Here is a 27,657-nt window from a genome sequence, read left to right as displayed (position 1 = left end):
GATCAGAACTGCCCGATTGTGTAGGATTGTGATATTGTAGGTCCCAAGACAAATTATCTTGGGCCATCCCATGGCCACTTCTGAGTCTGACCTAACATCCATCCTTGGAAATGTGCAGACCACCTAGCTTCTCCCATTGAAAGCCTAAAGATGTCCTCTTCAGGTAATATCTGAACCACTGGCAGAAATTTTCCCCACTTTGGGTTTAACCCCATATCCCCACCAAATATATTTTAAAGATGATTTGTGATTTTCTTTTTTTCTGCTACTAACAAAAAAAAAAAAAAAAAACATTTCATAAATCTGTTACCAAGTTGGAACATAATACTTGGGTTTCGGTGTCACCTGAATTTGTGCCCTCTCCCCTGATAGTAGGGCACATATTTGGGGGGGAGGTGAGAACAGTGGTTTTGTGGGATAGTGACCAATAGAAAAGTGAACAGCTTAGACTCAAGTCACGGGTTAAATGATGGGGAACTCTACAGTCTCTTATTTTAAAGTGGGCCAGGAGTGATCTTGAACCCCATCTTGCTTTGCAAATGTTTAGCTGCTTTATCTTTCGCCTTAAAATGGCCTTTTCTTTACAGCAAAGGGTATGTCTTTTACGTAGAAAGCGTTTGTTTGGGGAAATGGCCATTTCCCCTCTACTGCATTTTGCGGCGCGGGGTCGATGTGGTGTGTGGTGGACACACTGTACACCGCCACAAGGTGCATCTTGGTGAGGCACAGCAGCAGAGAGGCGGGGAGCAAGAGGCAGGGTCATTGCCGGGAAAGGGCGGGGCCAAGGCCTGGAGGGGGCGGAGATTGTGATGACAGGGAGGGTAGCCAGTGAAAGAAGTGGGAGCGAAATCCTGGGCGGGACCTACGCCGCGCAGGAGAACGGGGCTGGTGCTGGGGGCGGGACTGAGGGTCGCGGGCCGATGACGCGCAGGCGGAGCCGCTACTTCCTGGATCCGCCGGCCGGGGCCGCTGCCGCACCCTGCGCGGGAGCCGGGAACCCGGGACCGCCGCCATGTCCCACCAGACCGGCATCCAAGGTAACGGCGCCACGGGGCAGGGGCTCCCGGGAGGCTGCGGGCCCGAGCGCTGGAGGCGCGGACGGCATTGGAGCTGCTTTGGGTGCGACGGCCCGACTGTGTCCCTCGCGGCCCTAGCCGGCGGCCGCCACGTATCAGGCCGGTAGCTGCCAGAGAGCGGAGACAGGAGGATGCACGGGGCGACCCTGCTGCATCCCGGCACCCTTGCCGAGAGCAGGAAGATCCGAAGCTGACCAGGCTCCTTCCGCCGGCCAGCTGAGCGACTTTTCCTCAGGACCAGCCAAAGGAGATTGTTTCAGCGCTCATATCGTTTGAACACCAAACAGATCCTACCGCTGTAGGGTGCCTCCCGAACTCCCCGGATTTTCTCCCAGAACGCGGGTGTGCCTTCCTTTTGGAGAAATCCTGAGTAGGAAGTGTTTTTCCATCTTTGGCTGCTTGCTCCGCAGGCAGCTGAAAAGTCTGATCTGTGTGGCTGCACCTCATCACCCCGTGGAGACAGTTGAATGTGCAGTTTGCTTGTGTGTCTTACTCGCCATTATTATTTCCTGGTTTGAAAATAGGCAACTTGGACGTACTCAACCTCCTCGGAATCAAATAATATATCCAGAGGTTATTTAACGAGTTCCAGTATAAACTAGAGCACTTCCTGGAATAGTTAACTGAGTCCTCCCGGTGACTACTTGATAACTTGTTTTGTGTTTAAGGGTATTTGACACTACCACTTAATTCCGTACACACGCAGGCAGAAATAGTCTCAGATCTAAAAACATTGAATTTTTCCCCAGTGTAACTTTTGACATTTAAGTATGTCAAAATTGTTTAATGTTTGAGCTTTTTATCTAGCAAGACATAAATAGTAGTCTTGCTCGGCAGTCAACAACACAAGACCGAATTTGAAGCAGTAATGACTACACATTAAGTGTTTATTTGCTCGATGGCTCCTATAACTTTTTGACAAAAGAGATACAAGAAAAATAGAATCATTGTAAGATCTAGTGTTTTACAAGTTTTTTCTTTAATCAGTATATGAGAATTGATCCTGTTGTTTTTGATGGACAGAGACAGGAAATGATTTGATGAAGGGGCTATCACAAACTTAAAATTGGACGATAGAAGCGACTTTTCAACGTTTTCAGACACGAAGCAGTTTGTCCATTACTGGGTTTGACCTAAAATATTCACCCTAGTGTTACTTCTGCTTCAGAGTTCTGTAGTGAAAATGTTAAAGTTCCTGTACTTTCTAAATGTTAGTATTTACTTTTTACTCATAGCCAAGGCTTGTATCTTATGCTTCTGTTTTATAATAACAAGAAGGGGCATATGCTCCACATTTAATTTATGTTTTTCTTAGGTAAATACAAACTAAACTACTTCTAAGTTTAAACAGTCTTTTTCCTTTCTCATTTTTCCACAGCAAGTGAAGATGTTAAAGAGATCTTTGCCAGAGCCAGGAACGGGAAATACAGACTTCTGAAAATATCTATTGAAAATGGTTAGTTAACATTTCTAAGAGACTATGTGCCCTTGGAGTATTAGCTGTTACAGTTTCAGATTTCCAAGCCTTATTAGTAATTTGAACTATTAATCAGCGTGAAGCAAGTTCAGAGTTTGCCTTTCAGCCTGTTTTCCTTTTAAATTGGGGGTGGATGTTGGGGAAACAGCAGAAGCTTTCTGGTGTGGTAGCTTCACCTGTGTGCCTTTCTGCAGCACAATCCATGTCTAACATGGAAAAAGGTATCCTTTTCTAGAATGAAAATCAGTAACTAGGCAATTATTGAAACCAAAACTAATTATTTTGTGAGTTATTCAATGAACTGTGTTTTAAAGTAGAAACATTTGAGATATTTATTTATTGCCTGATTGGACCGTAGAGAGATCCTATCTCTCTGTGTTTGAAAACATTCTAAGAACAGGGCAAATTATAAATTGACTCCTTAACGATAAATGTGTGAGCAGAAAAACTGGCTGAGAGGCTACATCTGACATAGATGGAATTAAAGAAACTGTTCATACTTTTATGTTGGAATGACTATGCCGAGAGTACTCTGCTGGCCTCCTCAAATACCCTAACACATTTTGTTTTGGAAAAATAACTTGTAGTGGAAATAAACCAAGTTTGTTTTCTATTTTCTGCTTATATATTTAAATGTGAAACTACTTTAGAAAATCGTAACTTCTGTAGGAACAAATGTATATACTTCAGCTAAATGTGAATGTCCGTAAGCAAAATGGGAAGATAAAAATGTATCTAACTCATATTTTAGGAAGAAAATTTCTTGTTTCCTAAATATTTTCAAGGTTTTTTTTAATCTTAAGAAAAATATTAAATTAGGAAATTTTAGAGAATGAAAAAAGTCAATACCCACTTCTTAAATTAATGACCTAGTATTTTATAGTTTGCTCCAGACCTTTTTAATTGTTACTGTTTTTCTAATGAAGGCTATCTTTTGACAGCTGTACTTGTTCCCCCCTTGGAGCAGCTGCAGTTGGAAAGCTGTACATATATAAATGATCCATCCTCTTTAGCACATAATGCTGTTTTAAGTTCCTATAAACTGCATATTGTTTTATTTTTGATCTTCACTTCTGGGATTTCTGGGGGTTTGTGTTGCCAGCCTATGATTGTTTTAAACCATGAACAGTGTTTTTATCCAACTGTACCACGACATGTTTTCTTCTGAGGAAGGTGGAAGCTGTCATAGGTTTGCCCTGTTGCTGTGCACTACTGATGGATGTACTGTCTGTGGGTACAGGTGACTCTGGGAATACTCCCTTCATAACCTTACTTAGTTCTACAAGACAGCACTTAGAACTGGGCGACTCCCAGTTCTAGTTCGCGTGCTTAGGCAACATTTAAACCAACAGTGATGTCACATAGGAGCTAAAGCTTGCTTCATAATTCTTTACAATTAAATATTAATTTTAAGAATTATAGTTTTGAGTTGTAAATGAAGTTGTATATATGGTATAATATATTATATATCTATATACAGTAAGTTCACATTTTAAGAAAAGAACTCTAATTGACCTTTACTTGAACATTTAACTCAGCTATTACTAGAGTAAGTTATTCTAAAGTCATTCTTGTCTTCATCACATTGGTACTTGGTACTACACACCATCATTCGTTTCACATTCTCCTTTTGTAGAGCAACTGGTGGTCGGGTCCTGTAGTCCGCCTTCAGATTCCTGGGAACAGGATTACGAGTCCTTTGTCTTGCCCCTGCTGGAGGACAAGCAACCGTGCTATGTATTATTCAGGTTAGATTCTCAGAATGCCCAGGGATATGAATGGATATTCATTGCATGGTCTCCAGATCATTCTCATGTGAGTAATTTTTTGTAGTTTTTGTTTTGTTTGTTTTGCTTGTTTGTTTGGCATTAAATGCTAGGAAGAATTTTTTTTTTTTTTTCTGAAGTATTTGCAGGCTAAAGGAAGGGTAAGAAGCAACAATCTTTTCCCATAGAGGGATAAACGTCTCCCCAAACAAACAAAAAAAAGCTGATAGTAAACTAAGATAGAGTGAAAGGTGGAATTGGATGTAAACATTGCCCAGTGTTTTAAACAATGTGGGGATTCTTATAAGAAGCTAATTTTTAGTGCTATCTAGATTTTCTCAAAAGATTACCCATTTTTAATTCTGTCTGGAAGAAATAGCAGATTTCACTATTTAGAATTATGAAATTCTTTGTGTTGATGAATGGTATTCCCTGAGAGCTGCTGAAGCTCTTACTACTAGACTGCATGTCTCTATCCCAGGGTGCTCCTCTAATGCATCTGCCGTCCCGTAGTCCCGGAATATCTGATTCTCACCGAGTAATGTCTAATCCAGCTTTGAGTAGACTATCACTGCAAAAGTTACTTTGGCCTGATCTCCCCCCTCATATTTTAAAATAGTACTTTAGGTTATTTTTTGTTCTTGCAACTAATTTTGCACTTTGTAAAGGTAGGAACTTATTTTGTATTTTAAACAGCATACTACATAATTTAAGACCGACTGTAATAGTCATTAATGGATTAGACTCCCATTTTACAGCTGTCAGTGTCAGCCTGATCTGTTTAAATACTAGAGATTTTAATATAGTCTTTTATAATGGTATATTTTATAAAGTTAATACTGTTAACATGTAAAACCTTCACAACTATAGGTTCGTCAGAAAATGCTGTATGCGGCAACCAGAGCAACTCTGAAAAAAGAATTTGGAGGTGGCCACATTAAAGATGAAGTGTTCGGAACAGTAAAGGTGCAAAACTTAACATTTATAAAAAAGTGTACATTTATTTTATTTTATTTTTTTTATGTTTTAAAAACAAAAATAAAACAAAACATAAACCAAAGCTGGTGAAGCCAGGCATGGTGGGCCGAACCTGTAATGACAGCGTGTGGGAGGGAGGGGGCATGCTCTCTGAGGGTGACACCAGCCTAGTCTATGTACCGCGTTCCAGGACAGTCAGGGCTACACAGTAAGGTCCTGTCTCAGAGTAACAAACACAAAGAGGTGAAAGAAGATGATTGATAGGAATTTCAGTGTCTCAGTCTATAAGCGTGAGACGGTTATTGTTCTCGCTTGTGATGTGCAAGTTTGTGCTAATGAACGTACTTGTATCTAATGTTGAGAATAAATGCTATTGAAATACACTTACCCTTTAATTTGTGTGGTACATTGATGCATTTATGATTATATTAATGAATTAAGATGGTTAGAATATACTTTTGAACAGCTGGCTTATGGTTCAGTTTCAGAAGATGACACGCTTTAGCCAGTAGAAGAGGTGTTTTCTCTCCCCTGTGAACCAGGAGGAGGGCTGGCCTCGCAGCTTTTCACTGGCAGCTGTCCAAGAGCGGCATCTTATGAGTCCTCCTCTTTGACATGCCTTGTGTGTGCTGACTACTTCTGCAGATACGATAGAAGTGGCTTTAATCTAGAATTTAGACTGAGTAAATTACTCAGAGCAGCTGCGGGACAGTTTTCTGCACACGGTGAGTTTCAGGTGTCCTGGAGGCTTGGTCAGTTTGTTACTTGACTGACCAAACTTAGACAGGAGATTTAGTGATGATGAAGAGGATACACTTGTTCTGAAGCCTGCGACATAGAGGATTCAGGACGGCTAGAGGAAAGCCTTCTGCTGTGTGCTCTCCCTTGATCTTCTTTTCTAATGTAACCTCACCATGCTTGTATTTCTGGGAAATAATAGTTTATTTCTTTGCGTACAGGAGGATGTATCACTACATGGATATAAGAAGTATCTGCTGTCCCAGTCATCCCCTGCCCCGCTGACTGCAGCTGAGGAAGAATTACGGCAGATTAAAATCAGTGAGGTAGGTCACAACCTAAACATGGTTCACGGTTTCCATTGTGTCAAAGTAGCGTGTTTAATGCAGGTAACTGAAAAATCAGAAGTTGGGTTCGTTAGCTTTATTCTGTTTAGGTTAAAATAGATCTCTGTGCTTTACGTGTTTTCAGAAAAAAAAAATTAAAACATCCATATTAAAGTAATCGCAGTTGAAGGGCTGTCCCTGAGATACACATTAAAACAAACTTCCTGCTAGAAGCTCTGCGCCGTGAGAAATTTTTAAAGAGAAAAGTATGTTACCCAATGATTGCAAAGAGCTTTATATCTACTACAACTGCATAAAGAAAATTTTTTTAAAAATATATTACTTCAGGGACTGGTGTTTACTAAAGAGAATAGAATTAAGATGTCAGAGAGTGCTTAGGATCTTTGATTTCTGTGACCTTGGATGGAGGCCTGCACGGAAGGCCGAGTATCTGTCATGCATACTGAGGCCAGGAGACTTGGAGCCATGATGCTAATGCTTTCTCTGCCATCTTAATTGGCTTTTCTAACCACTCTTTTTCTACTGAAACTTCACAGAGAAGAACAAAGTGCCCCAAACTTCTGTTTAGTGTTTTTCATACTAGCTTGGACCAGGCTGGAAATGGCTCAGTACCTTTACTATTACCTTGGTAGCAAGGATCTAGCACATATTTTAAACTAACGTTGAGTAGTGCTTTTTATGGTGACTTTTTTTTTTTTTTAACAAGTTTGATAGTCTGTTTTATTCCTTGCAATGAGAACCCAGAGGACTACATTGGGGTATGCACTTGCATATGTTCTCTGATGTTCTCATTATCAGTGTCATGCTGTAGATTCGCCATTCATTTCTTAGTGAAGTTTGTATTCAACTTTCTGCTGCAGTATTGCAAATGAGACCCTATACTAGGTGTCATTTATCAAGTAGAAAATCATTATGCATGCGCACTGAAAAGCTTTCTTGAAGTACCTCCTTCCATCATCTTAGTAAAGAAAGCCCCACATCTGGAATGTGCACAGTTGGAGCTTGTTGAGCTGTGTGTTTTGTCTGTGCCCTGTGTCCTTCTCAGTTCAATGCATGAAGTATGTGTTCTATTTTATGTCCAGTAGAACAGAGTAGAGGCCTGTGAATATGGTAGACATTTTACTGTTCAGAAATTCTAGCAAGAAACGTTTGTGCTTACAGAGGTAATCTGATGATACTTTTGAGTATCTGTAGCTACTTGAACTGTGCCAACCTGAGCTAGGTACACACCTCCAGAGCCCTATAACTGCCGTTCAGGCACCCCATCCCCAATTGTTCAAAACCGTGTGCCACGCGCTCTGCATGTCCACGGTACACTAGCAGGACAGGAGACCAGTGTGAGAAATGATTTGCCTTCTAAGTTAAAAATGTTTTAAGAATTTGAACCATATGCTGGGACAGGGTAAATGAGATTTATATGTTTTTTAAAGTGGAGTTTTCTTCTTTGTGCCCGTGGACACTGCTGAATACTGAAGCATCCTCAGTCAATTGTATCTGTCATACTTAGGTACAAACTGACGTGAGTGTGGACACAAAGCATCAGACACTACAAGGAGTAGCGTTTCCTATTTCTCGAGAAGCCTTCCAGGCTTTGGAAAAACTGAGTCGCAAACAGCTCAACTATGTGCAGTTGGTAAGAGACACAATGCCTGTATATGCAAAGTCAGATAACCCACTGCTGGGACTTGCTGGCTGGAAAGGGTTGAAGGGCACAGCGTGCAGGCAGAGATTGATGGCCTCTGGCCTGTTAGCTCTCTGTTCTGTGCTTCAGTAAGAGATGTAAAACTTAGGTCCTATTTACTCTATAAACTTAATACATAATTCTCTGGCAGTTATGCAGCTGGGAATTCAGTAGAGGACTTACTGCTAGTGTTCCTTTCTCTGGTGAGTCAGCCAGAAGCCTCTCGCTGGCCAGGAAGCTTGTTAACTTTTTTTTGAACCAGAGAGAAAAGGGAAAGATGTCATTCACACAGACGTACACACCCAATAAAGTAGAAAATGGCTGTGCTGCCTTTTGTTACTGCTTTCAGCCTTTTATATCCGTAACACAAAAAGTTCTCTGTGTGAGAAAAACTTAGCTGGTAGATAAAATGTTACATAAAGGGGAAAAACAGGATATCGGTAACAAGTTCAAAGCAGTGTTTCAGTCTGTAAATTCATTATAAGTTCAAAGCAACAGTTTTTACATGACCTTGTCTTAGTGCACACCTACGGCTTCATCCTTGGACCTAAATGTTTTTTCTTGAACACAAATTTGTCCCAAGGCTATTACTCTTTTTAGTGTAATTATGAAAGCTCATTGTATTTATTATGCAGCCTTTACTGTTATGAGAAATGGGCACATTCTATTCTTAATTCTAATATTATTACATCTTTTTAGAAAAACAACCATCTCTTAAAACTTTATTCCTAAGATTATTTGAATCAAATCAGAAAGTTTATGAAATCATTAATTCATCTAAATAGCATTAATTCATGAAAGTTCATCTTTATGTTGATCTGCAGGAAATCTACTCAGTAGGATAGGCTAATGCCTAGGGATTATTATATTAATATAATGACAGGAAAGACATTTCAGCTGCAAGAAGCAATCCTGAGATGAAGTCTCTTTGGAACCTTGCCTCTCAGAGCTCTCCCATCTTAGTCCATGCAAAAAGTCTGGCCACCTCCAGGAAGGCCTTGGTCTTTCCTAGGTGGCCCATGACAAGCCACGACTGTGTGCATCATCTTTGACTCTTGTTTAATTTAATATATGTTCTACCTGTTTCATAAATGCTATTTCTTTTTGATAGGAAATAGATATAAAAAATGAAACAATAATTTTGGCCAACACAGAAAATACAGAACTAAAAGATTTGCCAAAGAGGATTCCCAAGGATTCAGCACGTTACCACTTCTTTCTGTATAAGCACTCCCATGAAGGAGACTACTTAGAGTCCGTAGGTATGGGACACCTTACCTTCAACATGGTACCTTCAGTTTCAGCACTGTGTGCTTCTGGATTTCTTGCCAGGAGCTTAGATGCAATTTTAGGAAGTTTATAGACTTGCTTTAGTTGATATTTCTAATTGTTGTTATTTTAACTTACAGTGTTTATTTATTCAATGCCTGGATACACGTGCAGCATAAGAGAGCGGATGCTGTATTCCAGCTGCAAGAGCCCTCTGCTAGAGATTGTAGAGAGGCAGCTGCAGATGGAAGTGATCAGAAAGGTGGGCCTTGCTATTTCAACATACTGAAGTTGTTCAGGTCAGCTTGTCTTTTCCATCTGGTACAGTGTGGTGCCTCTCCAGGTGCTATGGCTTATACATGAGAATACTAATCTGACTGTTGTCATCCTCAGACCTTAGAGCCTGCCAAGTGCCTAGGGATGGCCTGGCATGAGCCCATCCTTTAGATACGTGCTAAGTAGTATGGTAACTACGAGCCACGGGTGGCTGTAAGTGGAAACTTGTGTAAAATATAAAGTTTAGTTTCTTAGTAACACTGATAGTTGCAAGTGCTCATTGGCCATCTGTATAACATTAGGATTGCAGCGTATTTAGAACATTCCTGTCAGTTTACACAGTGGGGTGTTGCTACCAGGTCTCCATATACATTCTGAAATGCAGATAGGGTCTAAGCAAAGATACTTCCTTTTAAACTGCTTCTGTTGGGGTTCTGAGCCTGGGGCAGTTTCGATTCTGTCACTCAGTGTGTGCCAGCACCTTTCACAAAGGGTCAGCTGACACTGCACAAGACCAGACAGTAAATATCTTAGGCTTTGCCAGCTGACATGGGTGTCTTTCCCGTGTTGTTATTGTTTTTGAAGCCTCCTAAAGTGTGAATTGCTCTAAAGTTGGGCTAGAGATTTGGTCTGTGGGCCATCATTGGCCTACCCCTGTCTCAGAGCGATTCCAGGTAGCACAGTGGATGAAGGAGCAGGTGCAGTGTTTGAATTTATTAGGCAGGGTAGCTGGAGGACGCAGTGCTCACCGCTGCTGGCAAACATTACGAACATGGAGCTGTGAGAGGCAGCAGACTAGCAGGTGACTGGCCGACTGTTTAAGCCAGTGCTTTAGTGTCTCCCAGAAGGGCTGGAAAGGACCCTTGCTTGTTCTCCATGGAAGGTGTGTGGTACACTCCTGGAGGCGCCCGTCCGTACCTGGGAGCCGGCTCACAGTGCGTCAGTTCTGAATGCTCCCTGCTTTCCATTGTTTCTCACTGCTGACTTCCTCTGTTGCAGATCGAGATAGACAACGGGGATGAGCTGACTGCAGATTTCCTTTACGATGAAGTCCATCCCAAGCAGCACGCACATAAGCAGAGTTTTGCTAAACCAAAAGGTCCCGCGGGAAAGAGAGGGATCCGAAGATTGATTAGGGGGCCAGCGGAAGCAGAAGCCACTACTGATTAAATTTGTCTTATTAAATGTTGCAATATAGTTTTGTAAAATTTCCAGCTTTTAGTACAAGGAGAACTGAAATCATTCCATGTTGATATAGTTGGGAGGAAAATTGTACTTTTTGAAAAATAGCACTTTTCACTTCTATGTATTTTTTAAATTAATGCTATAGAAGATTCATGATTTTTATTTTTTAGTTAAAGCTAGACAAGGTTTCAACATAGTAATGTTTGGTTTTATCACACTGTTTTCATAGCGTGTTGATTCCACACTTTCACATAATCTTCAATATTTTCCACAGGTGGGCCAGTTACACAAAGCAAAAGGACTTGCTTTTTAGAACTCTGTAGTGAGTTCTGTTTCCCTATAAAGAGAAGCGGACAGCCCTGAGATACTTGCACTTCCTGAGTATTGTTAAGGAGCCTGGGAAGAGGCAGGCAGCTGCTCACTGTGAGCATGCTCAGGTGGGGCTGTCTGCCGTGATGGAGAATGGCGCACTGCAGCAGGGCTTCCTGCCCCACCTTTCCATTGTAGTACCATTCAGATCTCAGAAACACAGTTCATGCGCAAGCTCAAGAGGTACCAGATATCCAGGCTTTCTCATGGCACTGGAAGACTAGTCTTGTGAGGTCTTTGCACAGCTTTTGAATTGTCTGTTTCCAAAGTGACTCCATAAGCACTGTGAAGCCAGTTCATGTTCAGATCAGAATTCAAGTATTAGTCAAAAAGAAACAAACCTAAAGTAAAAATGTTTGAAGTTTCAAGTTTTTTTTCTCTTTGAAACCATGCGTCTTAAAGCAAATTGTCATATTGCTTGTGAGCAAGTTTTCAGATACAAAATTATTGATTTCTAGTACTTAGTAGGCTACCACAGGTAATACGTATTCTTAGGATCTTGTTTCAGTTAATAATGTCTCTCAGAACACAGGTTTTCTGAAGCTTTGTGTTTTCACTTACAACCTAGAGAGTTTTGAGCCTCAAGAGCTCTTTGTTACTTGAAATAGAGGGAGTTAGAACACTTGGTATTTAATCTGCTAAGCCTGCTGCAGAGCCATAACTGAGAAGTTTTTAAGTGGACTGTCGTGTCCAGGATTTGGAAGTCCTTGACCTGAACTTCTTCATGCTGCACAAGATGTCAGTAATGTACATTTCATGGTATGAAATATGAAGCGCTCATGCAAAGCCTTATTACCTAAAGTAATACACGCGCCTTTCAGAAATTCAGTGTGTATTCACGTACACCATAAGAGGAATTACGGGCTGATGGAAATTTTTAAAAATAGATTTGAATATTGTGTGTTTTGTTTGTTTACAAATATGTAGACTTTACTACTTAAATATGCAGGACAGTTGACAGTGATGTCGCACTTGTTTACGCGAGGTAAACTTTAGTTGTGCGTGTGTATATGTCAGTTGCACGCACCGTAGAGTGCTGCAGTGAGGTCCCGTGTTGCAGACCATCACCAGAGCTGCCATTTCAAGCAGAGGGAATACTATGTGTCCTGGATCCATAACCAGCGGGGACTTTTCCGAAGCATCGTGTGCAATTATGCTCTGAAGTCTATTACACTACATCAAAGTCAATGCACATTCCAGAATATAGATGTGATCTTGTAACCTTACTAATAATTAAACCAATGATTGCTGAGAATCACGTATGCGTTCGTTTTAGGGTATAACTCATTGTTTACAGTATGTTTTAGGCGACAATAGATGTGAATAACATTCCCAATAAATTTATATAGCAGTGAAAAATTACATGTCTTCTGTGGACATTTTATAAGTGCATTTTATATCAATAAAATTTTTCTCTTTGAGTTGTGTATGTTGGCTTTCTAGTGCATTTTAAACACTTGGATGACTTTGCACAATCCCATGCCTGGCGATTCTGTGTGATGATCTCATTAGTCTGCTTAAATTCAAAACTTTTTAGGCAGTTGAAGACCTGGGCAAGAACAGTTCTGAGCACAGGGTGCTTCATGGAGATGAAAATTACGCTACAGAAATGTAGCAAGAATGAAAACACATGTAGTTGCTGAGTTCCCTCCGTGATAAAAAGCACTGCCTTGAGGTGGTGGTGGGTGCCTAAACTTCCAGCACGTCTAGAACAGCTTTAGGTACACAGACCCTGTCTCACACCCACACCCCCAGAACAATAGGTGTCCAGTGTGCTTGGCAGGGGTTTTAAAGAATTGCTTATTTCGCAGATGTAGAGCTAGGGAGCTCCAGATGAAGGTGCAGCTGTGCTCTCTGTGTGAAAGACTGGTCCAGCCTTCTCAATTCACTCAGCATTTCAGTATGAAGTCCTTTGAGGGGCATGATACACAGCAGATGTTTTTGGTAGCAATTTTGAAAACATCTTAAAGAGCCGATTTAGGGCAGTGAGATTGTACAGCAAGTAAAGGCACTTCCCACCAATCCCAAGATGGATCCCCAGGGCTTACCACACAGAGAATTCACTCCAAGTGCTCTGACCAGCGTTTGTTCACTGATACGCATGCCTACGCACTACATTCCGCAAAGCATCTTTTTGTTTGGAGAACTAAGATGCTTGGCCCACGGCGTGCACTGTGCCGACTGTTGGAAATCATTTCCTTTGCGTATACAGTGTGTGGGTAGCAGGTTCGTTTTCTGTCCTGGGCTCTTATTCAGAGGTTCTGCTGTAGTCATTGAGCCTAGCAATCAAATAGCTCCACGGGTGATGGGAACACTGCCTTAAATGACATTGTGGCTAGAAAGCTGTGTGGTGGTATATAGTGGTGGTGGTAGTGGTGTGATCCCGAATAAGCCTCTGCTGTTTACTAGCTTCTGCATCATGTGACTCAAGACTTCCTAATTTCATCACTTGGCTCAATTGTCTGCAAACTATGACCTCAGAAACATCCTTATCCTGGATCACTCTAACCAGTTAGATGCATGTCCTTTCTCCCCGTCCAAAGCAGGTCTCCTCATGTTCAGTCTCCCTGGCCTCCAGTTTCTGCATTTCGGCCTCTACTTGCTGTATTTATTTTTATTTTTTTCTTAGCACCTAGGCAATGTGTCAGTCAGGGTTGTGTCAGTGTAATGAAATATCTGAGAGAAATGAGCTTAAGTTGGGAAAGATAAGGGTTTTTCCGGTACAAGGGCATCCTGGCCGCTGGGAGCCAAGAAATATCAGAAACTCAAACCATGTAACCAACTTCACAGATTTATTGGGAACAAAATGGCAGCTGCCTCTGAATGGGAAGAGAGCAGAGGGCTGAGGGAAGGGGTGGGGTTTTATAGGGTCTTTGGAGCATGCCCAGTGAGCTAGTGGAAAGGGAAAAGTGCAGCCCGAAGTATTGCTTGGCATTTAACTCTGAAACATTGTTTGGCCCTTAAAGCTGAGTCGTGGCTGGAGATTTCCAAGTGTCAGAGCTTGGGTAGGATGGGGGTAGGGTAATTTGCCACTGACCTGTTACCCTATAAAAGATTTATTTTGGCTCAGGGTTTCAGAGTGTCGCGTCTGTGGTCACTAGGCTTCATTGTGATTGGGTTTGAGAGGCAGGACACCATAACCTTTATCATTTTACTGTGACTGGGAAGCAAAATGAAGGTGTAAGGAGAGAATTGTCTGAATCCAAGCATCTCAGGGACAACTTCTCCATCTTGCTGGCAGGGTCAAACTGAGTTCATGGTCCCAGGCCCAGGAACCAACTCTTTTGTTCCTTTATTACTCTGAGATCTGGGTCCAAATGTCTAGGAGGATTAGCTAAGGGCCTTGAAACCAGGTGCCCTGGATAAGACCCGGTCTCCACCGGATAACCTCTTGCTTTTAACTCTTAATGTCAAAATACTATTGGATAACTCTGAAGCTCACCCCAGCCCCCCTTTGCCCTGGCTTTACGGTTTCACTCTTTAAATATGCTGTGCGACTTCCCTGCAGGGATGCAGTCAGCTCCCAAGTCTGTGCTGTTGCCCCTGACTGGTCAGTTTTTGCTGCCTAATTCAAATGAAGTTCTTGCTTTTGCTGGACTCCCGTGCCTCCTTGGGTTGTTTTGGTTTTTCTGACCCTAACAAAGGAAGTTTGGTTTTGTACCAAAGCCTCATAGAACCCAAACTAATATTAACCCATTCTTGAGTGGCACCTTACCAGTGGCTATGTCACTAAAGATGTTTCTCCCTCTTCTAGAAATCATTAAATTCCCTGTAGATAGGAAGGGTGGGGTCTTGTAATCCACTCCCCCACCACTTCCCAGTCTAGTTACCACTGACTGATTAAGAGAGAGGTAGGAGGATCCTTTGAGTCCATGTGTCTTCCATAGCTTGGTTGACAGGCCGGATCTTGTGCAGGTCTGCACAAGGTAATTATAGCTGCTGTGACTTCAAGAGAACTCACAGGCTGGGGAGATGGCTCAGCAGGCAAAGGAGGTAGCCACACAAGCCTGACAACTGAGTTTGATTGCTAGAACCCACTAAGAAGGCAGATGTGGTGGCACCCATTGTAATTTTGTCTCTCCTGTGGCAAGCTGGGAGACAGAAACAGCTGCCTTAATAAGACAGCCTATTGAGCCAGTTGTCTCAATAAGGCTGAAGGCAACAACCGACTCCTGAGATAGCCATTGACTTCCGCATATGCTCCACAGTATGCTCACACCTGCACGCAACTCAGAATAACTTCAGGAAGTCCCAGAAACCGAGTAGATTCACTAGAATGAACAAGAAAGACTGTTAGGAGTCACTTTCAGAGATGCAAAGCTGCAAAGAAAACTCTGAGACCAGACAGGCTGAGGGAAGAAGCCAAAACCAGCTCAGCTGCCTGGAAGAGGCTGAGACCAACTGAGTCACTTGGAAAGGACAGCCTTCAACCTGTTGAGCTGCCTGCAGGCTATGCAGTGTGCTCCACATCCCCAGCTTTTGTGAGCTGTCAACCATGCCGGGGAAGGCTTTGGTAATACAGCTGTCTTTGAGCCATTTCTGCCCCCGTGAGTAACCCCTCACCCATATTCCTATGAGTAACACCAGTAAAACTTACTTGTTCACCAAATTGACCTTGGTGATATTCATGCATTGGTCTGTCGGAGTATCCCTATTTGCAGTGAGTAAACAAGTGTGTCCTTTCTGTCACCCCCAGGAAAAAATTACTTTGTAAGAAACATACACTTCCTGCCAAGTTACTCTGTAGCAAACATAACACTCAGGAACCACCTCAGAGTAAGACAATTGATCGCAATTCTCAGTAGGGAAGAAACACTTAGTGAGTTCCAGCTTAATTGCTTTGTGTCCAGTGACCAGAATGTATGGTGCCATCAGCAATGTGGTATTACCTTCTAGTGCTGGTGAGCAGTTAACAGGAGTGGCAATTTCTGAATTGTTTAGGGGTCTCAGAGACTGTAGACCAAAAACTTACCGGAAGGTAGCCTGACTCTTGCCACTGGGATTTTCTTTTGACCTTAGGATTCTGGAAAGTAGCTTTTATCCACCTGTGCAGGGTACCACCGTTCATTTAATTTTATTTTTTAATTGGATTACCAAGTATCAGATTTCCTTATGGTATTTTCTTAGGACCTAGTTTTGATCGACCCTTCTGTCCAGCTCCTATTCCATCTCCCCACCCCCATCCTACTTAACCCTTCCACTCCCAGTACTTCCTCTCTCCTTGCTTGTTAAAGATAATACTTTTTATTTTAATCATGCGTATATGTGTATGCATATAAACACAGTGCCTGTGAAGGCCAGAGGAGAGCGTCAGATCCCTGAGAGCTAGAGTTACAGGCCGTTGTGAGCTGCCCAGTATGGGCTTTGGAAACCAAGCTCAGGTCCTCTACAGAGCGGCACACACTCTTGACAGTCATCTCTCCTGCCCTGTCCCCTCAACTTACCCATTACATGTGTTTACTACCCCCCCCAACCTGAAATCCACATTCCACGGCCTCTTGTGGACCCCTTTCTAGTTTCCTGGGCTCTTTTCACACTCCCAAAGAGATGCAAACAGAGCAAAATTAGAAATTAGAACCCACCGAGGAGAGAAAATATTGCAGATCCATCTTTTTGAGCCAGAGCTGTCTCAATATACTTCCCACCTCTATCCCTTCTTCTACAGATTGTGTTTTTCTTTATGTCTGAATAAAATGCCATATTTTCATTATCCATTCATCTGTCAGTGACATCTAGTCTGATTACATTTCTTTACTATTGTGAGAGAAGAGGCTACAGACATGAATGCACAAGTATCTTTGAGCCCTTTAGGTCTACGCCCAGGCTTGACACCTGGGTTACATGGTATTTCCATTTTTAGGTTTTTGTGGCATCACTACATTAATTTCCACAGAGGCAGTGCCAGTTTTCACTCCCAACAGCAATGAAAAGTGAAAAGGCTCCCTTTTCTCTGCATCCTTGTCAATCAGCATTTGTTTTACACACACACACACATACACAAACACACACATATATGAGTATGTGTGCATGTATATATGTATACATATATGTGTATATATACATATATGTGTATCTGTATATATATATATGTACATATGTGTATATATGTATATATACATACATGTGTGTATATGTATATATGCATACATGTGTGTATATGTATATATACATACATGTGTATATGTATATATACATGCATGTGTATATGTATATATATAAATACATGTGTGTATATGTATATATACATACATTTTTGTGTATGTATATATACATACATGTGTATATGTATATATATAAATACATGTGTGTATGTATATATATATACATACATTTTTGTGTATGTATATATACATACATGTGTGTATATGTATATATACATACATGTGTGTATATGTATATATCCATACATAAATACATACACACATCTATGTATATCATTGCAACTGGGATAAGATAGAACCTTAGACTGGTTTTAATTTGCATTTCTAAAGATGTTGAACATTTGTAAAAATAATGTCTTACTTTTTGGGAGCTACCTATTTAGGTCCTTAGCTCTGTGTGTGAGAGTTGTTTCTGTCTTTCTACTATTTGGGTCCCAGAGATCAAACCTAGGTTCCTAGCCTCAGTAGTTAGCCCGTTTTGTTAGTGGGGCTATCTCATTGACCCAGAGGAGTTTGCATCAGTGTTCTTCACGGACATTCAGCTGTAACTTTTGTTGTTCCTTTATCTGGTTTTGATTTCAGGGCAGTGGTGGCTCTGTAACAGAAGTTTGGAGGTACTCCATGCTTTGCTGTTTCATGAAGTGATTTTGGAAGGATTGGTGCTGGTTTTGAAAGTCTGCAGTGAGTCTGACTTAACTCTCCCTGTGTCAGCATCATTGCTTGCCGCAGATGTATTTTAAATGTTTATCTCATTTTGCTATGTAGAGCATATGGGTTTATAAATTCACCCGTTTCTTGTTAGCTTCTCCAATTTGGTGGGATATAGGTTTTTCAAGTGTATCCTTATGATTTTCTGAATGTCACTGGTACCTCAAGTTATATCTCTCTTTTCTTTCTCATTTTATTAATCTGAATGTCTGTTGCCTCTCTTCTGGTTACTTTGACTAAGAGTTTGTTAATCTTGTTTATTTATTTTTTTTAAAGAGCCACCTGTTTACATAGAGATTTTTGGTAGATCACATGTTTCTATCTTATTACTTTCTGCCCTGATCTTGTGGTTTTCTCTTGTCTACTTCTTTTTTTTTCATTAATTAATTTATTCACTTTACATCCCAATCACAGCCCCCTCCCTCTTCTCTTCCCAGGCCTACCCCCAAACCTCCATCACCATTACTCTCTCCCCTTCTCAGAGGAGAAGGGTGTCCCCTTCTTGCGGTGTCCCCTGTCTGAGAAGGGAAGTCCCTCCCACCATCAAGTCCTCAGCAGGATTAGGTACATTCTCTGTCACTGAAGCCAAACAAGGCAGCCCAGCTAGGGAAATGGGATCCCAAGGGAGGCAAGAGAGTCAGAGGCAGCCTTTCTGCAGAGGGGCAGGACCTCTGAGGGCTACCATAGCAACCAACTGCCGGTTGATTTCAGAAATCAGTATTATGGGGATGTTAAGGAAAAATGAGAGTGTGGTCCAATGTACCATGAATAAAAATCCCATTTCTTCTGTCAGTTACTTTCTCAAAAACCTAATGCTGACTCCAGCTGCATGAATAGAAGCTACTTCCTTAGTTACCTGCCACTATCCACAATCATTTCTTCCTGATAGAGTGTGAAACAGCAGAGGTGATATGCTTTCCCACTTGCCCCAGGCTCAATGGGGGTTGGGCTGGCTCTGGTTGCATTGGACTGGCTCAGGGCCTAGAGGAAACTCAACCATATGGAACCTGCTGTGACCAACACTCTCCATGGAGCTAATTGTCTCTGGGCCAGGCTGTGAATGGTCACCCTCTCTCCTTTGGCTACAGCTTGCTACTGAGAGGTCTCTAGGTTGGGCAGACACTTGCCGCTTTCAGCAGAGGAGTATACATAGAGTACTCTGGTTGGAGATGGGTGTGACATTACCATCTCGGGGACAAATATATTTTGTGCTGATATTGTGGACATTTATATATTAAACTTTTGCTCTAGTCCTTAAAGCTTCCCAGAGGTTCAAGAGCAATGGTTTTTGCTCTCATTTCTTCCTAAGGAGCTCTGGCTTGACACCATCTGGTACAATGAACTAGGCATGCGACACTGCCCCTCTCAGGCCTGATTATTTTCATAACATCTGTCCTTCCTCTACTGTCCTTAGTTCCTAATAGTCAGGGGACTCTCAGCTGGAGAAAACTATGCATCCATGATAGTTCCTGTGAGCCACCAATCAGAGCCTGATTTCCCTCACGTTGTCTTGGAGGATATAACTTTGGTCATAAACAGGGATGGACAGTTATATTACTTTCTGTGCTTCCAAAATGTCAGGCTGATTCCATTTGTGCCCCTGTCCTACAGTTTTATGAGCAAGGCTGTGGCTGATGCTCATTTAAAAGTACCTCCCAAGTCATGGGGTTTACTGGCACAGTATTGCACGATTATCGTGCTGGGTCATTCTTAAGGTCCTGGTACACCGTGGATTTTTTTTCCTTCCTCTGCATCAAAGATGGTGCCTGAGGGATATCTGAGGGTTATCTTTCATTTCTCCTTCCTCCTCCTCAATGTAAAGTTGTCCCTGTCAATTCCAGGATTGGGGATCCCAAGGAGGGCTACTTAGCATACACATAATTGTTACTTTCTTTAAGTCTTCTCCTCCCAGGCAGGAAATGGTAAGCTAGCACATCCATCTTGGGTCAGGTAGAATGCACTAATAATAAACTCAGTTACCAATAACGTGTTGGTGTTGCATGAAGGACAGAAATCAACACAGCACTTCCCTTTGGTGTCCTTGAACAACAGTGAGCCCAGATGTGAGTTCTGTTCTCTACTTTGCTGGTCTCTACTTTGCTGTCTTGTCTCTTCCATCATCCTGGTCTGCCTGTTGTCTGAATCAGTGTCTGCCTAAATGCAGTTGTCCCTGTCCTATGCCTGTATTTCTCTCCCCCTCCCTCCCTCCCTCCCTCCCTCCCTCCCCCTCCCCCTCCCTCTCCCTCTCCCTCTCTGTGTGTGTGTGCTCCAGAAATCGTTAACAGAGTTTTACAAGGGATTAAGTCACTGACTCCAACTGGTCCCAGCTGACTCTGATAATAAGCAGTTTTACACATATCCCTGTTTATTGAGCTATACCCATGTGTTGTCTTCAGTGGCTGCGGATGTTCGTTGTGTAAGATTGCTTTTAACCTACATTTGCCGTTTTCAGCAAATGATTACCGTAACACACGCAAGGCATACACACACACACACACACACACACACACACACACACACACACACACACACACTGCTCTAAGGTCAGGGGCCATGGAAGAACAAAGAGAAGATTCAAGCTGCTCATTAGCTTTGGTTGGGAATCCGAGGCACGTAAGGTTGATTACTACATTGTTCTCTTGAAGGCAGGTTAAGCAGGCTGCGCACACAGTCGGATAGCAGTCTTAAGTGACCTCTGACCTTGGAGTACATTATTAACTGGCTGTGAGGTCTAGAAGAAGCTCCAGTCTCTCTTGAATGTAAGTGACGTTAATCATTCTGCATTGCCACACCACTTTTTTAAGAGCAAGAGTGTGAGAGAGCTAGAGAGAGGGGGAGATAACTATGTAGCTGGCCTCAAATTCACAGAGATCTGCCTCCCAAGTGTTGGGATGAAAGGCATGTGTCACCAAACTCAGTCTCCCTCTCTCTCTTTTACTTTCGAATACAGAATACAGAGGATAGTGCAGAAGATATGTTAGTATTCTGTCTAAACTCCACCTCCCCAGTTAGCTGGCAACAGCCAGGTATGCTCCTCCCCACAGTTACCTGGCAACCGCCAGGTAGGCCGATCCACTATAAAAGGGGCTGCTTGCCCCCTCCTCTTACTCTCTTATTCTATTACTCTCTCTCACCCTCTTGCCTCTCTGTCCCCTCCCCCACCTTCCTCTCTCTCCACGTGATCATGGCCGGCCTCTACTTCTCTCTTATCTCTTCCACCTCCCTCTCTCCACCTTTGCCCTTCCCCCTGAATAAACCTCCTCTCCCTTGGAACCGCGTGGTCCCGAGTGGTCTATTCTGAACTGCGGTTGGATTTCTTATAATCTGCATCTTTCTCTGATTGTAATTCCCTTCTTAAACAGGCAAGCTGGGACAGACAGCTCAGCTTTAGTGGCATGTCTTAGTGATGCCACAGGGTGCTTACCCCATCGTATATGTGCTGCCTTCAAGCACTGTAGTACAGAATGGCTGATTCCGTTCATTAAAGAGGCATGTCATTGCCCACTGATAGAGGAAGATGGCCTCTCTGGAACTTTCCTTACAGACACTCTCCTGCAGGTGGAGTGGCTCTGTGGGAGTTACACGTCTTTCTACTTCAGCAGGATCGGTACAATGACTATACAGCCAGGGAGCCTCCCATTGTTGCCACATGGGAAAGGATGATGTCGGAATTGCCCCCTTAAATTCTCCCCCCTCAGACAGCTTGGCCTCAGTTACATGTCTCATCACCCATTGCAGAGACAATGCAAGATCCCCTCCCCACCCGCAAACACACCATTGGTTCCATCATGCCCCACATATAGTACCAAATATGTGATTTTTTTTTTTTCTGGACGAGACAAACAAATATCTGTTCATTCAAAAGAGGCCCCCATAACAGACTGAAGAATAGATTTCACTCATGTTTACACTGTTGAACCAATGAGTTTAGTTAGAGTTATAGGAGCAGTGGGAAAAGGTCCCTTATAGGAACCTAGAAGAGGAGCTATTTACAGAAGCATGGAGTTCATAACAAAAGATGAAAGCCAGCACTAAGGCTTAAAATAGCTAAGAGCGGATCCAAAGCTTTACAGGAAATCACTAGTGGGGTCTGCCGAGCTTCAAAACCACGATTCCAGGCTGGACGGTGGTGGCACACACCTTTAATCCCAAGACGCAGTAGGCAGAGATGGGCAGATTGCAGAGTTCAAGGCCAGCCTGGTCTACAGAGCAAGTTTCAGGACATCCAGGGATACACAGAGGAAACCATCACACTCCCCGAATACCCAAAATAACCCTAGTGTTCCTGTATAGCACAGTGCTGCTTTCCTGAATCTGGAGTTCACTGTAGTTTGGTGATGTTGCTGTGGAAAATGAGCGCTGCCGGGCAGTGGTGGCACACGCCTTTAATCCCAGCACTTGGGAGGCAGAGGCAGGTGGATTACTGAGTTTGAGGCCAGCCTGGTCTACGGAGTAAGTTCCAGGATAGCCAGGGCTACACAGAGAAACCCTGTCTCCAAAAACCAAAAAAAAAAAAAAAAAAAAAGAGCGCCATACTAGGTAGGCGGGGCCAAGTGCTACCACTCAACTGTCACTTTTGTTGCATGCCAACACATCCATCGACTAACCAGTAGTACATTGCACCATGCTGCCTTGGTAAAAACAAAGCACATTTAGGAAAATGAAAACAACAGGCAGGTGAAGTAGCTCAGTGTCAAAGTGCTTTTCTTGTCTTCAGGTAAAAAAAAAAAAAAAAGATGTTTACTTCATTAGCTTTAAGCAGACACCTCTTGTAGCAGCTGTTGAACCTTTCAAAAGGAAAGAGAACAAAAGAACCAAGTTACGGGTGGGTGGCTTGAAATGGATACTTAGTAAAGGGTAACGCAACACACCCCTTCTCTGTGTATGTGGATTCAGAAGTGAATACCTTTGCAATGTCTGGCCGTCTGTTTTTCTTCTCATGCAGACACTGACTAGCGGCAGAGTACATGGCTTCTATGGAAGCAGGGTCTGCATCGCTCATCTTCTCGTCGGTGTAATCTTCAATAGTCTTCTCTTCATCTTCAATCTCTTCTTTAATATCCAGCTTGAAAACGATATTAAAACTTGGTTAAAGGCTTCAAAGGTAGAGAAATCAGAATATACATTTAAATTATTTCTCTCTCTCTCTCTCTCTCTCTCTCTCTCTCTCTCTCTCTCTTGCCTCATTTGCGATTGGAGCCGTACAGGTCAGATGTTACGTAAGGAAATGCATACATAGGCACACATTACAGATTTACTGGCTTCATTCACATGTGCGCCTGCCCATCTGCTTTATAATTCTTGTCTTTCTGGGATGAGCTAACTGCTCGAATTCTTGTTGACAGCGTTTGCCAGTTCAGGGTCATCAGTTTCTTGATGTATGTCTGAAAATGGAATTCCACCTTCTGAACCCAGGCACCCTGTCTTTATCTAGAGGGACTCAGATGGATGAATGGAAAACAAGGACCGGGAGATTGGGAGATAAATGAGGAGGAGACGGCGCTGTGGGTTGAATGGTAGGTTGAGGGGTGGCTCCAGAAACATGGATCTGTGTATGTCTGCCTCCTGGTTCCTGGAGTCCATAAATATTGACCTCATGTGGAAAAAAAAAATCTCTGTAGATCTCTGAAACGGGAGGTCATCTTGAGTGTAGTGCTTTGAACTAAATATTCGCATAGGTTCTTGGTTTTCAATTGGTGGTGCTCTCTGGGGGATGTGTGTGTGGCCTTGGTGGAGGAAGTACATCACTGGGGGCGGGCTTTGAGAGCTCAAGGCCTTACTTACTCCATTCCCAGTTCACTCTATGCTTTGTGTGTGTGGTTTAAGATGCAAGTCATCAGCTTCCTGCTCCTACAACCATGCCCGCCACTTGCTACCTTATCTCCCTGCCACAAAAGACTCTGGAACCAGAAGTCTTGATATACCCTTTCTTCTGTGTGTTGCCTGGATCATGGTGTTTTATCAGTGCAACAAAACAGTGACTAAGACACTGGGTTATCCAACTATGCTCTAACTTCGATGCCAAGTGCATGCATATATGTGAGACGAAAAGAAAAAGACCCAGGAGAAAAATGTGACCAGCAGCAGCAGAGACCACATCGACTGTTCTATAAGCCAAAGCTACTAGAAGCCACTAGAACCTGTAAGAGGCGACGAATAGTCTCCGCTGGACCCTCAAGAGGGACTCATGGTCTTACCAAACTTTGACTGCCGACTTCTACCAAGAGACTATTTCTCTTTTACTTAAGGAGACCCGGTTCGTGGTATATTTTGTAGTAGCTCAAGGAAACTTGTATTGAAAGAAAGGCTTATAAGTGAGGGGTGGTGTATACTATTCCAAAACTCTTCCCAAAAGGATGGATTGTGAAACCACACAGGCGATGGTGAAAGGCTCCCTGACAGACCACTCTTAGCTGGGTTTACGTCACAATCTTAGCGCCTTCTAGCCACACTGCACTCAAAGGCATAATGCTTCCTGATTTCTATACGTCTGCTATTAAATGATGCTGTGCAAACTTGTGAGTCACAGAGATCGTGTGTTTCACTCTTATTCGAGCCAAAGTGGTGGCTTTTATACATTCTAAAGGGGAGAGAGATCTAGGTAGATGTAGGTAGGCCTTTCTATGGCAAGCTTGCCTGAAACAGAAGCCCAGTTTGGTGAGGCGTGGGTTATCACCCCAACCCCGTATCTCTCTCCTTGTCCTGGGAGGCTTTGTTTGTTTTGCTTTTTTTGGTATTAGGGATCCAGTAGAGGGACTTGTGCAAGCCAGGCAAGAGTTCTGCCAACCAACCCGCACCTCTAAATACTTCCTATAAGAAAGTAACTTTACATTTATTTATTTGTTTGTTTGTTTGTTTATTTATTTATTTATTTGGGGATGGGTGGAGGTCAGAGGACAACTTGAAAGAATCAGTCTCAGGTCAAAAGACTGAACTGAGGGCAGGCTAGGCGGCAACACCTTTACGTGTTGAACATCTCACTGGCTTCTGTATTTCTCATGTTCATGGTTTTAATCCACTCCCCACCCTGAACTTTATCTACATTTTTATACGAATAGCTCAAACACGAACATCTCTGGCTCAGGCCTCTCTCTTGACCTCCAGCAACTGATGGGACAGAGAATTTTATATTTCTGGTTAATGTAATATTTTACTTTTTAATTTGCTGTTTAAAAAAATTGAATACCGTTAGAATATTCTCATAAATATCTTCCAATGTAAATATTTTACACACACTATTTTAACATTACATTTCCAGCAGACCATGGACATCTTTGTTTTCTGGTGGATGTTTGTAACAATCTCACACACTCAGATTAGTGATGGCACTAAGACATTTGGTGTCATTTCCAAGTTCTACTTTAATTGTCTTTTTGTATCTCTGTGTGTCTTTATGTGGGCATGTGCACAAGTATGCAGGTGCCTGTGGAGGTCAGAGGCATCAGCCCCTTGAGCTCGGGTGACAGGAAGTTGTAAGACACCTAACATGGATGCCGGGAACTAAACTTTGGCCTCCAGTAAAGCCCTGTGAGCTCCTGGCTGCTGAGCCATCTCTCCAGCCCTGCTGCCAAGACTGAAAAAGGAAGTCAAACCTTCTGATGGTCTGCCCTAATTCTGGGACACGATCTAGCATATATCTACTGTCTGAATTATTCATAGTGTTCTGCTCTATTTCGGCCTGTAAATCAATTAGAATAAAAGGAATATAGTTGTTAATTTTGAGAAACATATATATACATATACATATATATGATATGTATCTAGATATTTTTAAAGATATATATGTGACATAGCATAATTTATCTGTAGTTTACTTACCACTTAGCTCATCTACTTATAAATTATCAATCGAATGTTCAATAGAAAAATTAGAAGGCTGGAAACGGTAGTGCAGAAGGGAAGTGTTTTAATTTTGCAAGTAAAACACTCCACAACAAAATACAGAGCCTTTACTGGCATTTACGTATGTATGCAGATACAAACAGAAGCTATGTTTGTTTTGCCCTCTCACGACCTGAAAGTAGTCTCACCACCCAGGGCCTGTACACTACAGATCGTAATAAACTGGAAAGTAATAAACTCCAGGTAAACGAGCTTTCTTCTCATTTTGCCCACAAAGACACTGGGACAAGGACTATAAGAATGACATTTTCAGGCATCACAGACACAGTCCAGCAAACCCAGGACTGGAAATACATCATGCTCTGTCAGCCTGTCAATACATATAGCCAGTATTATGTCAGAAAATGCCATTCCTGTGTGCCAGAGTTACCCACACACATTTAAGACCATAAAGGCGAGAGAGGAGAAGACGGGCAGAGAGGAGTTAGTTACTAACTAGTAGTTGAGGTTCACGGTTTTCATCCACAGCCGCAAGTCCGGTTATCAGCTCTAACAAAACCTAGGAAGCCAAACGGATCCATTAGAAAAACACTGGAGACTTCAAGTTGAAATTAAAAGAAACATGGACTGAGCCCAGGGACTTGAACCAGCTAAGCTAAGCTTTCTTGCACCACCACCAGTGGCCTGAAGCACAGAGACTGATGGGATATAAGGATCAAAGAAGTTCTACTAACATCTGTTGTGGGAACTCCGTGCTCTTTTGTCTTACGGGGCCCTCAGGAGCACCTTAATTTTCTAACCAGTAGCCACATTTTGCAACCCCATGCTTTAGCATTATGGTGGAGTGAAATTCCCATAAATGAAACCTATTTGGAGAACGAAGATGAAGACGAAGCCTCATTAATCTTAACCCGTCTTCCCCGCCTTTGGCTGTTAGACTATAAAATGACAGAAAAGGGGAGAGAAAAGAAGCCGACATTATGTGACATGATTGGACTGTGTGCTGGCTCAGCTTAAGCTTCACTTGGATTCATGGTGAGACAATATTTTCTTGCAGTCGTTAAAAAGAAATCAACTCAAATCTTTTCCATAGTAGGGAATCGCTCATAAACTTTCTGGTGTAACTAGAGGGCAACGTGAATAGTTTATATATTTATATAAGGGAGGAAAATAAAGACACATGCACTAAAATATTCTGATTTAATTCACGATTTAAAAAGAATGGTCTTGGGTCAGAAAGACGGTTTAGCAAAGTAAAGGCGCTTGTCACCAAGCCTGGCGACCTGCATCTGATCCTCAGAACCGACGTGGTGGAAGGAGAGAACTGGCTCCCTTTAAAAGCTACCCTCAGGTCTTTGGTGTGTGTGTGCTGTGGTATGTGCACATACACACACTATAAAAATACATGCAGCCCAATAGAGACAACGCTCACATACCACACCGAAGCTGTAGATGTCAGATTTGGGTGTTATTTCTCCTCGCAAAGCTTCGGGTGCCATATAAGCCGTTGTGCCCACAATTCTGCTGGTCATGACTGTCTGTGCAAGCTTCGCTGAAGCCCGTGCAAGCCCAAAGTCAGATATTTTGGCAGTAAAGTCTTTGTCTAGTAAGATATTTGCACTGGAAAACAAATTAAATTTGAAGGTGGAAAACATTCTTCTTACCTAGGATGTCCAGCAGGTTCTTAGGAAGAGGTATATGTAATATATATTGTATATTATACATTGCATATTATAATTGTATGTTTTATGTTATATATTATACATTACATATTAAACATTACA

General features: G+C 42.4%; 2 protein-coding genes across 6 annotated transcripts in view; one reads left to right on the top strand and one right to left on the bottom strand.

Annotated features, from left to right (window-relative positions):
• Nucleotides 1-815: 815 nt before the first annotated feature.
• On the top strand, nt 816-12,583 carry Twf1 (twinfilin actin binding protein 1). 2 transcript variants are annotated; one of them, XM_034516834.1, is made up of 9 exons: nt 816-1,037; nt 2,455-2,532; nt 4,190-4,368; nt 5,190-5,285; nt 6,257-6,361; nt 7,890-8,015; nt 9,175-9,325; nt 9,473-9,594; nt 10,608-12,583. In XM_034516834.1, exons 1-9 carry the CDS (start codon nt 1,013-1,015, stop codon nt 10,776-10,778), a joined length of 1,053 nt encoding a protein of 350 aa, XP_034372725.1. In that variant the 5' UTR covers nt 816-1,012; the 3' UTR covers nt 10,779-12,583. The 2 variants fall into 2 exon arrangements, with proteins under 2 accessions (XP_034372725.1, XP_076768064.1); XM_076911949.1 differs by lacking the exon at nt 816-1,037 and adding an exon at nt 1,136-1,418.
• Nucleotides 12,584-21,935: 9,352 nt separating this feature from the next.
• Irak4 (interleukin 1 receptor associated kinase 4) overlaps nt 21,936-27,657 on the bottom strand; it is a 26,931-nt gene continuing 21,209 nt past the window's right edge. For all 4 annotated transcript variants that reach the window (XM_034515964.2, XM_076911946.1, XM_076911947.1 and 1 more), the window contains 4 exons: nt 27,310-27,493; nt 26,370-26,432; nt 22,938-23,096; nt 21,936-22,818 (listed from right to left, as the gene is read on the bottom strand). In XM_034515964.2, the coding sequence (XP_034371855.1) occupies nt 22,786-22,818; nt 22,938-23,096; nt 26,370-26,432; nt 27,310-27,493 (439 nt within the window). In that variant the 3' untranslated portion in view covers nt 21,936-22,785. The remainder of the gene's footprint in view (nt 22,819-22,937; nt 23,097-26,369; nt 26,433-27,309; nt 27,494-27,657) is intronic.

This window comes from Arvicanthis niloticus, chromosome 13 (assembly GCF_011762505.2).
Source record: "Arvicanthis niloticus isolate mArvNil1 chromosome 13, mArvNil1.pat.X, whole genome shotgun sequence".
NCBI classification, from domain to species: Eukaryota; Metazoa; Chordata; class Mammalia; order Rodentia; family Muridae; genus Arvicanthis; species Arvicanthis niloticus.
Note: the sequence above shows the minus strand (reverse complement) of the source record. Positions and strands in the feature narration are given on the sequence as shown.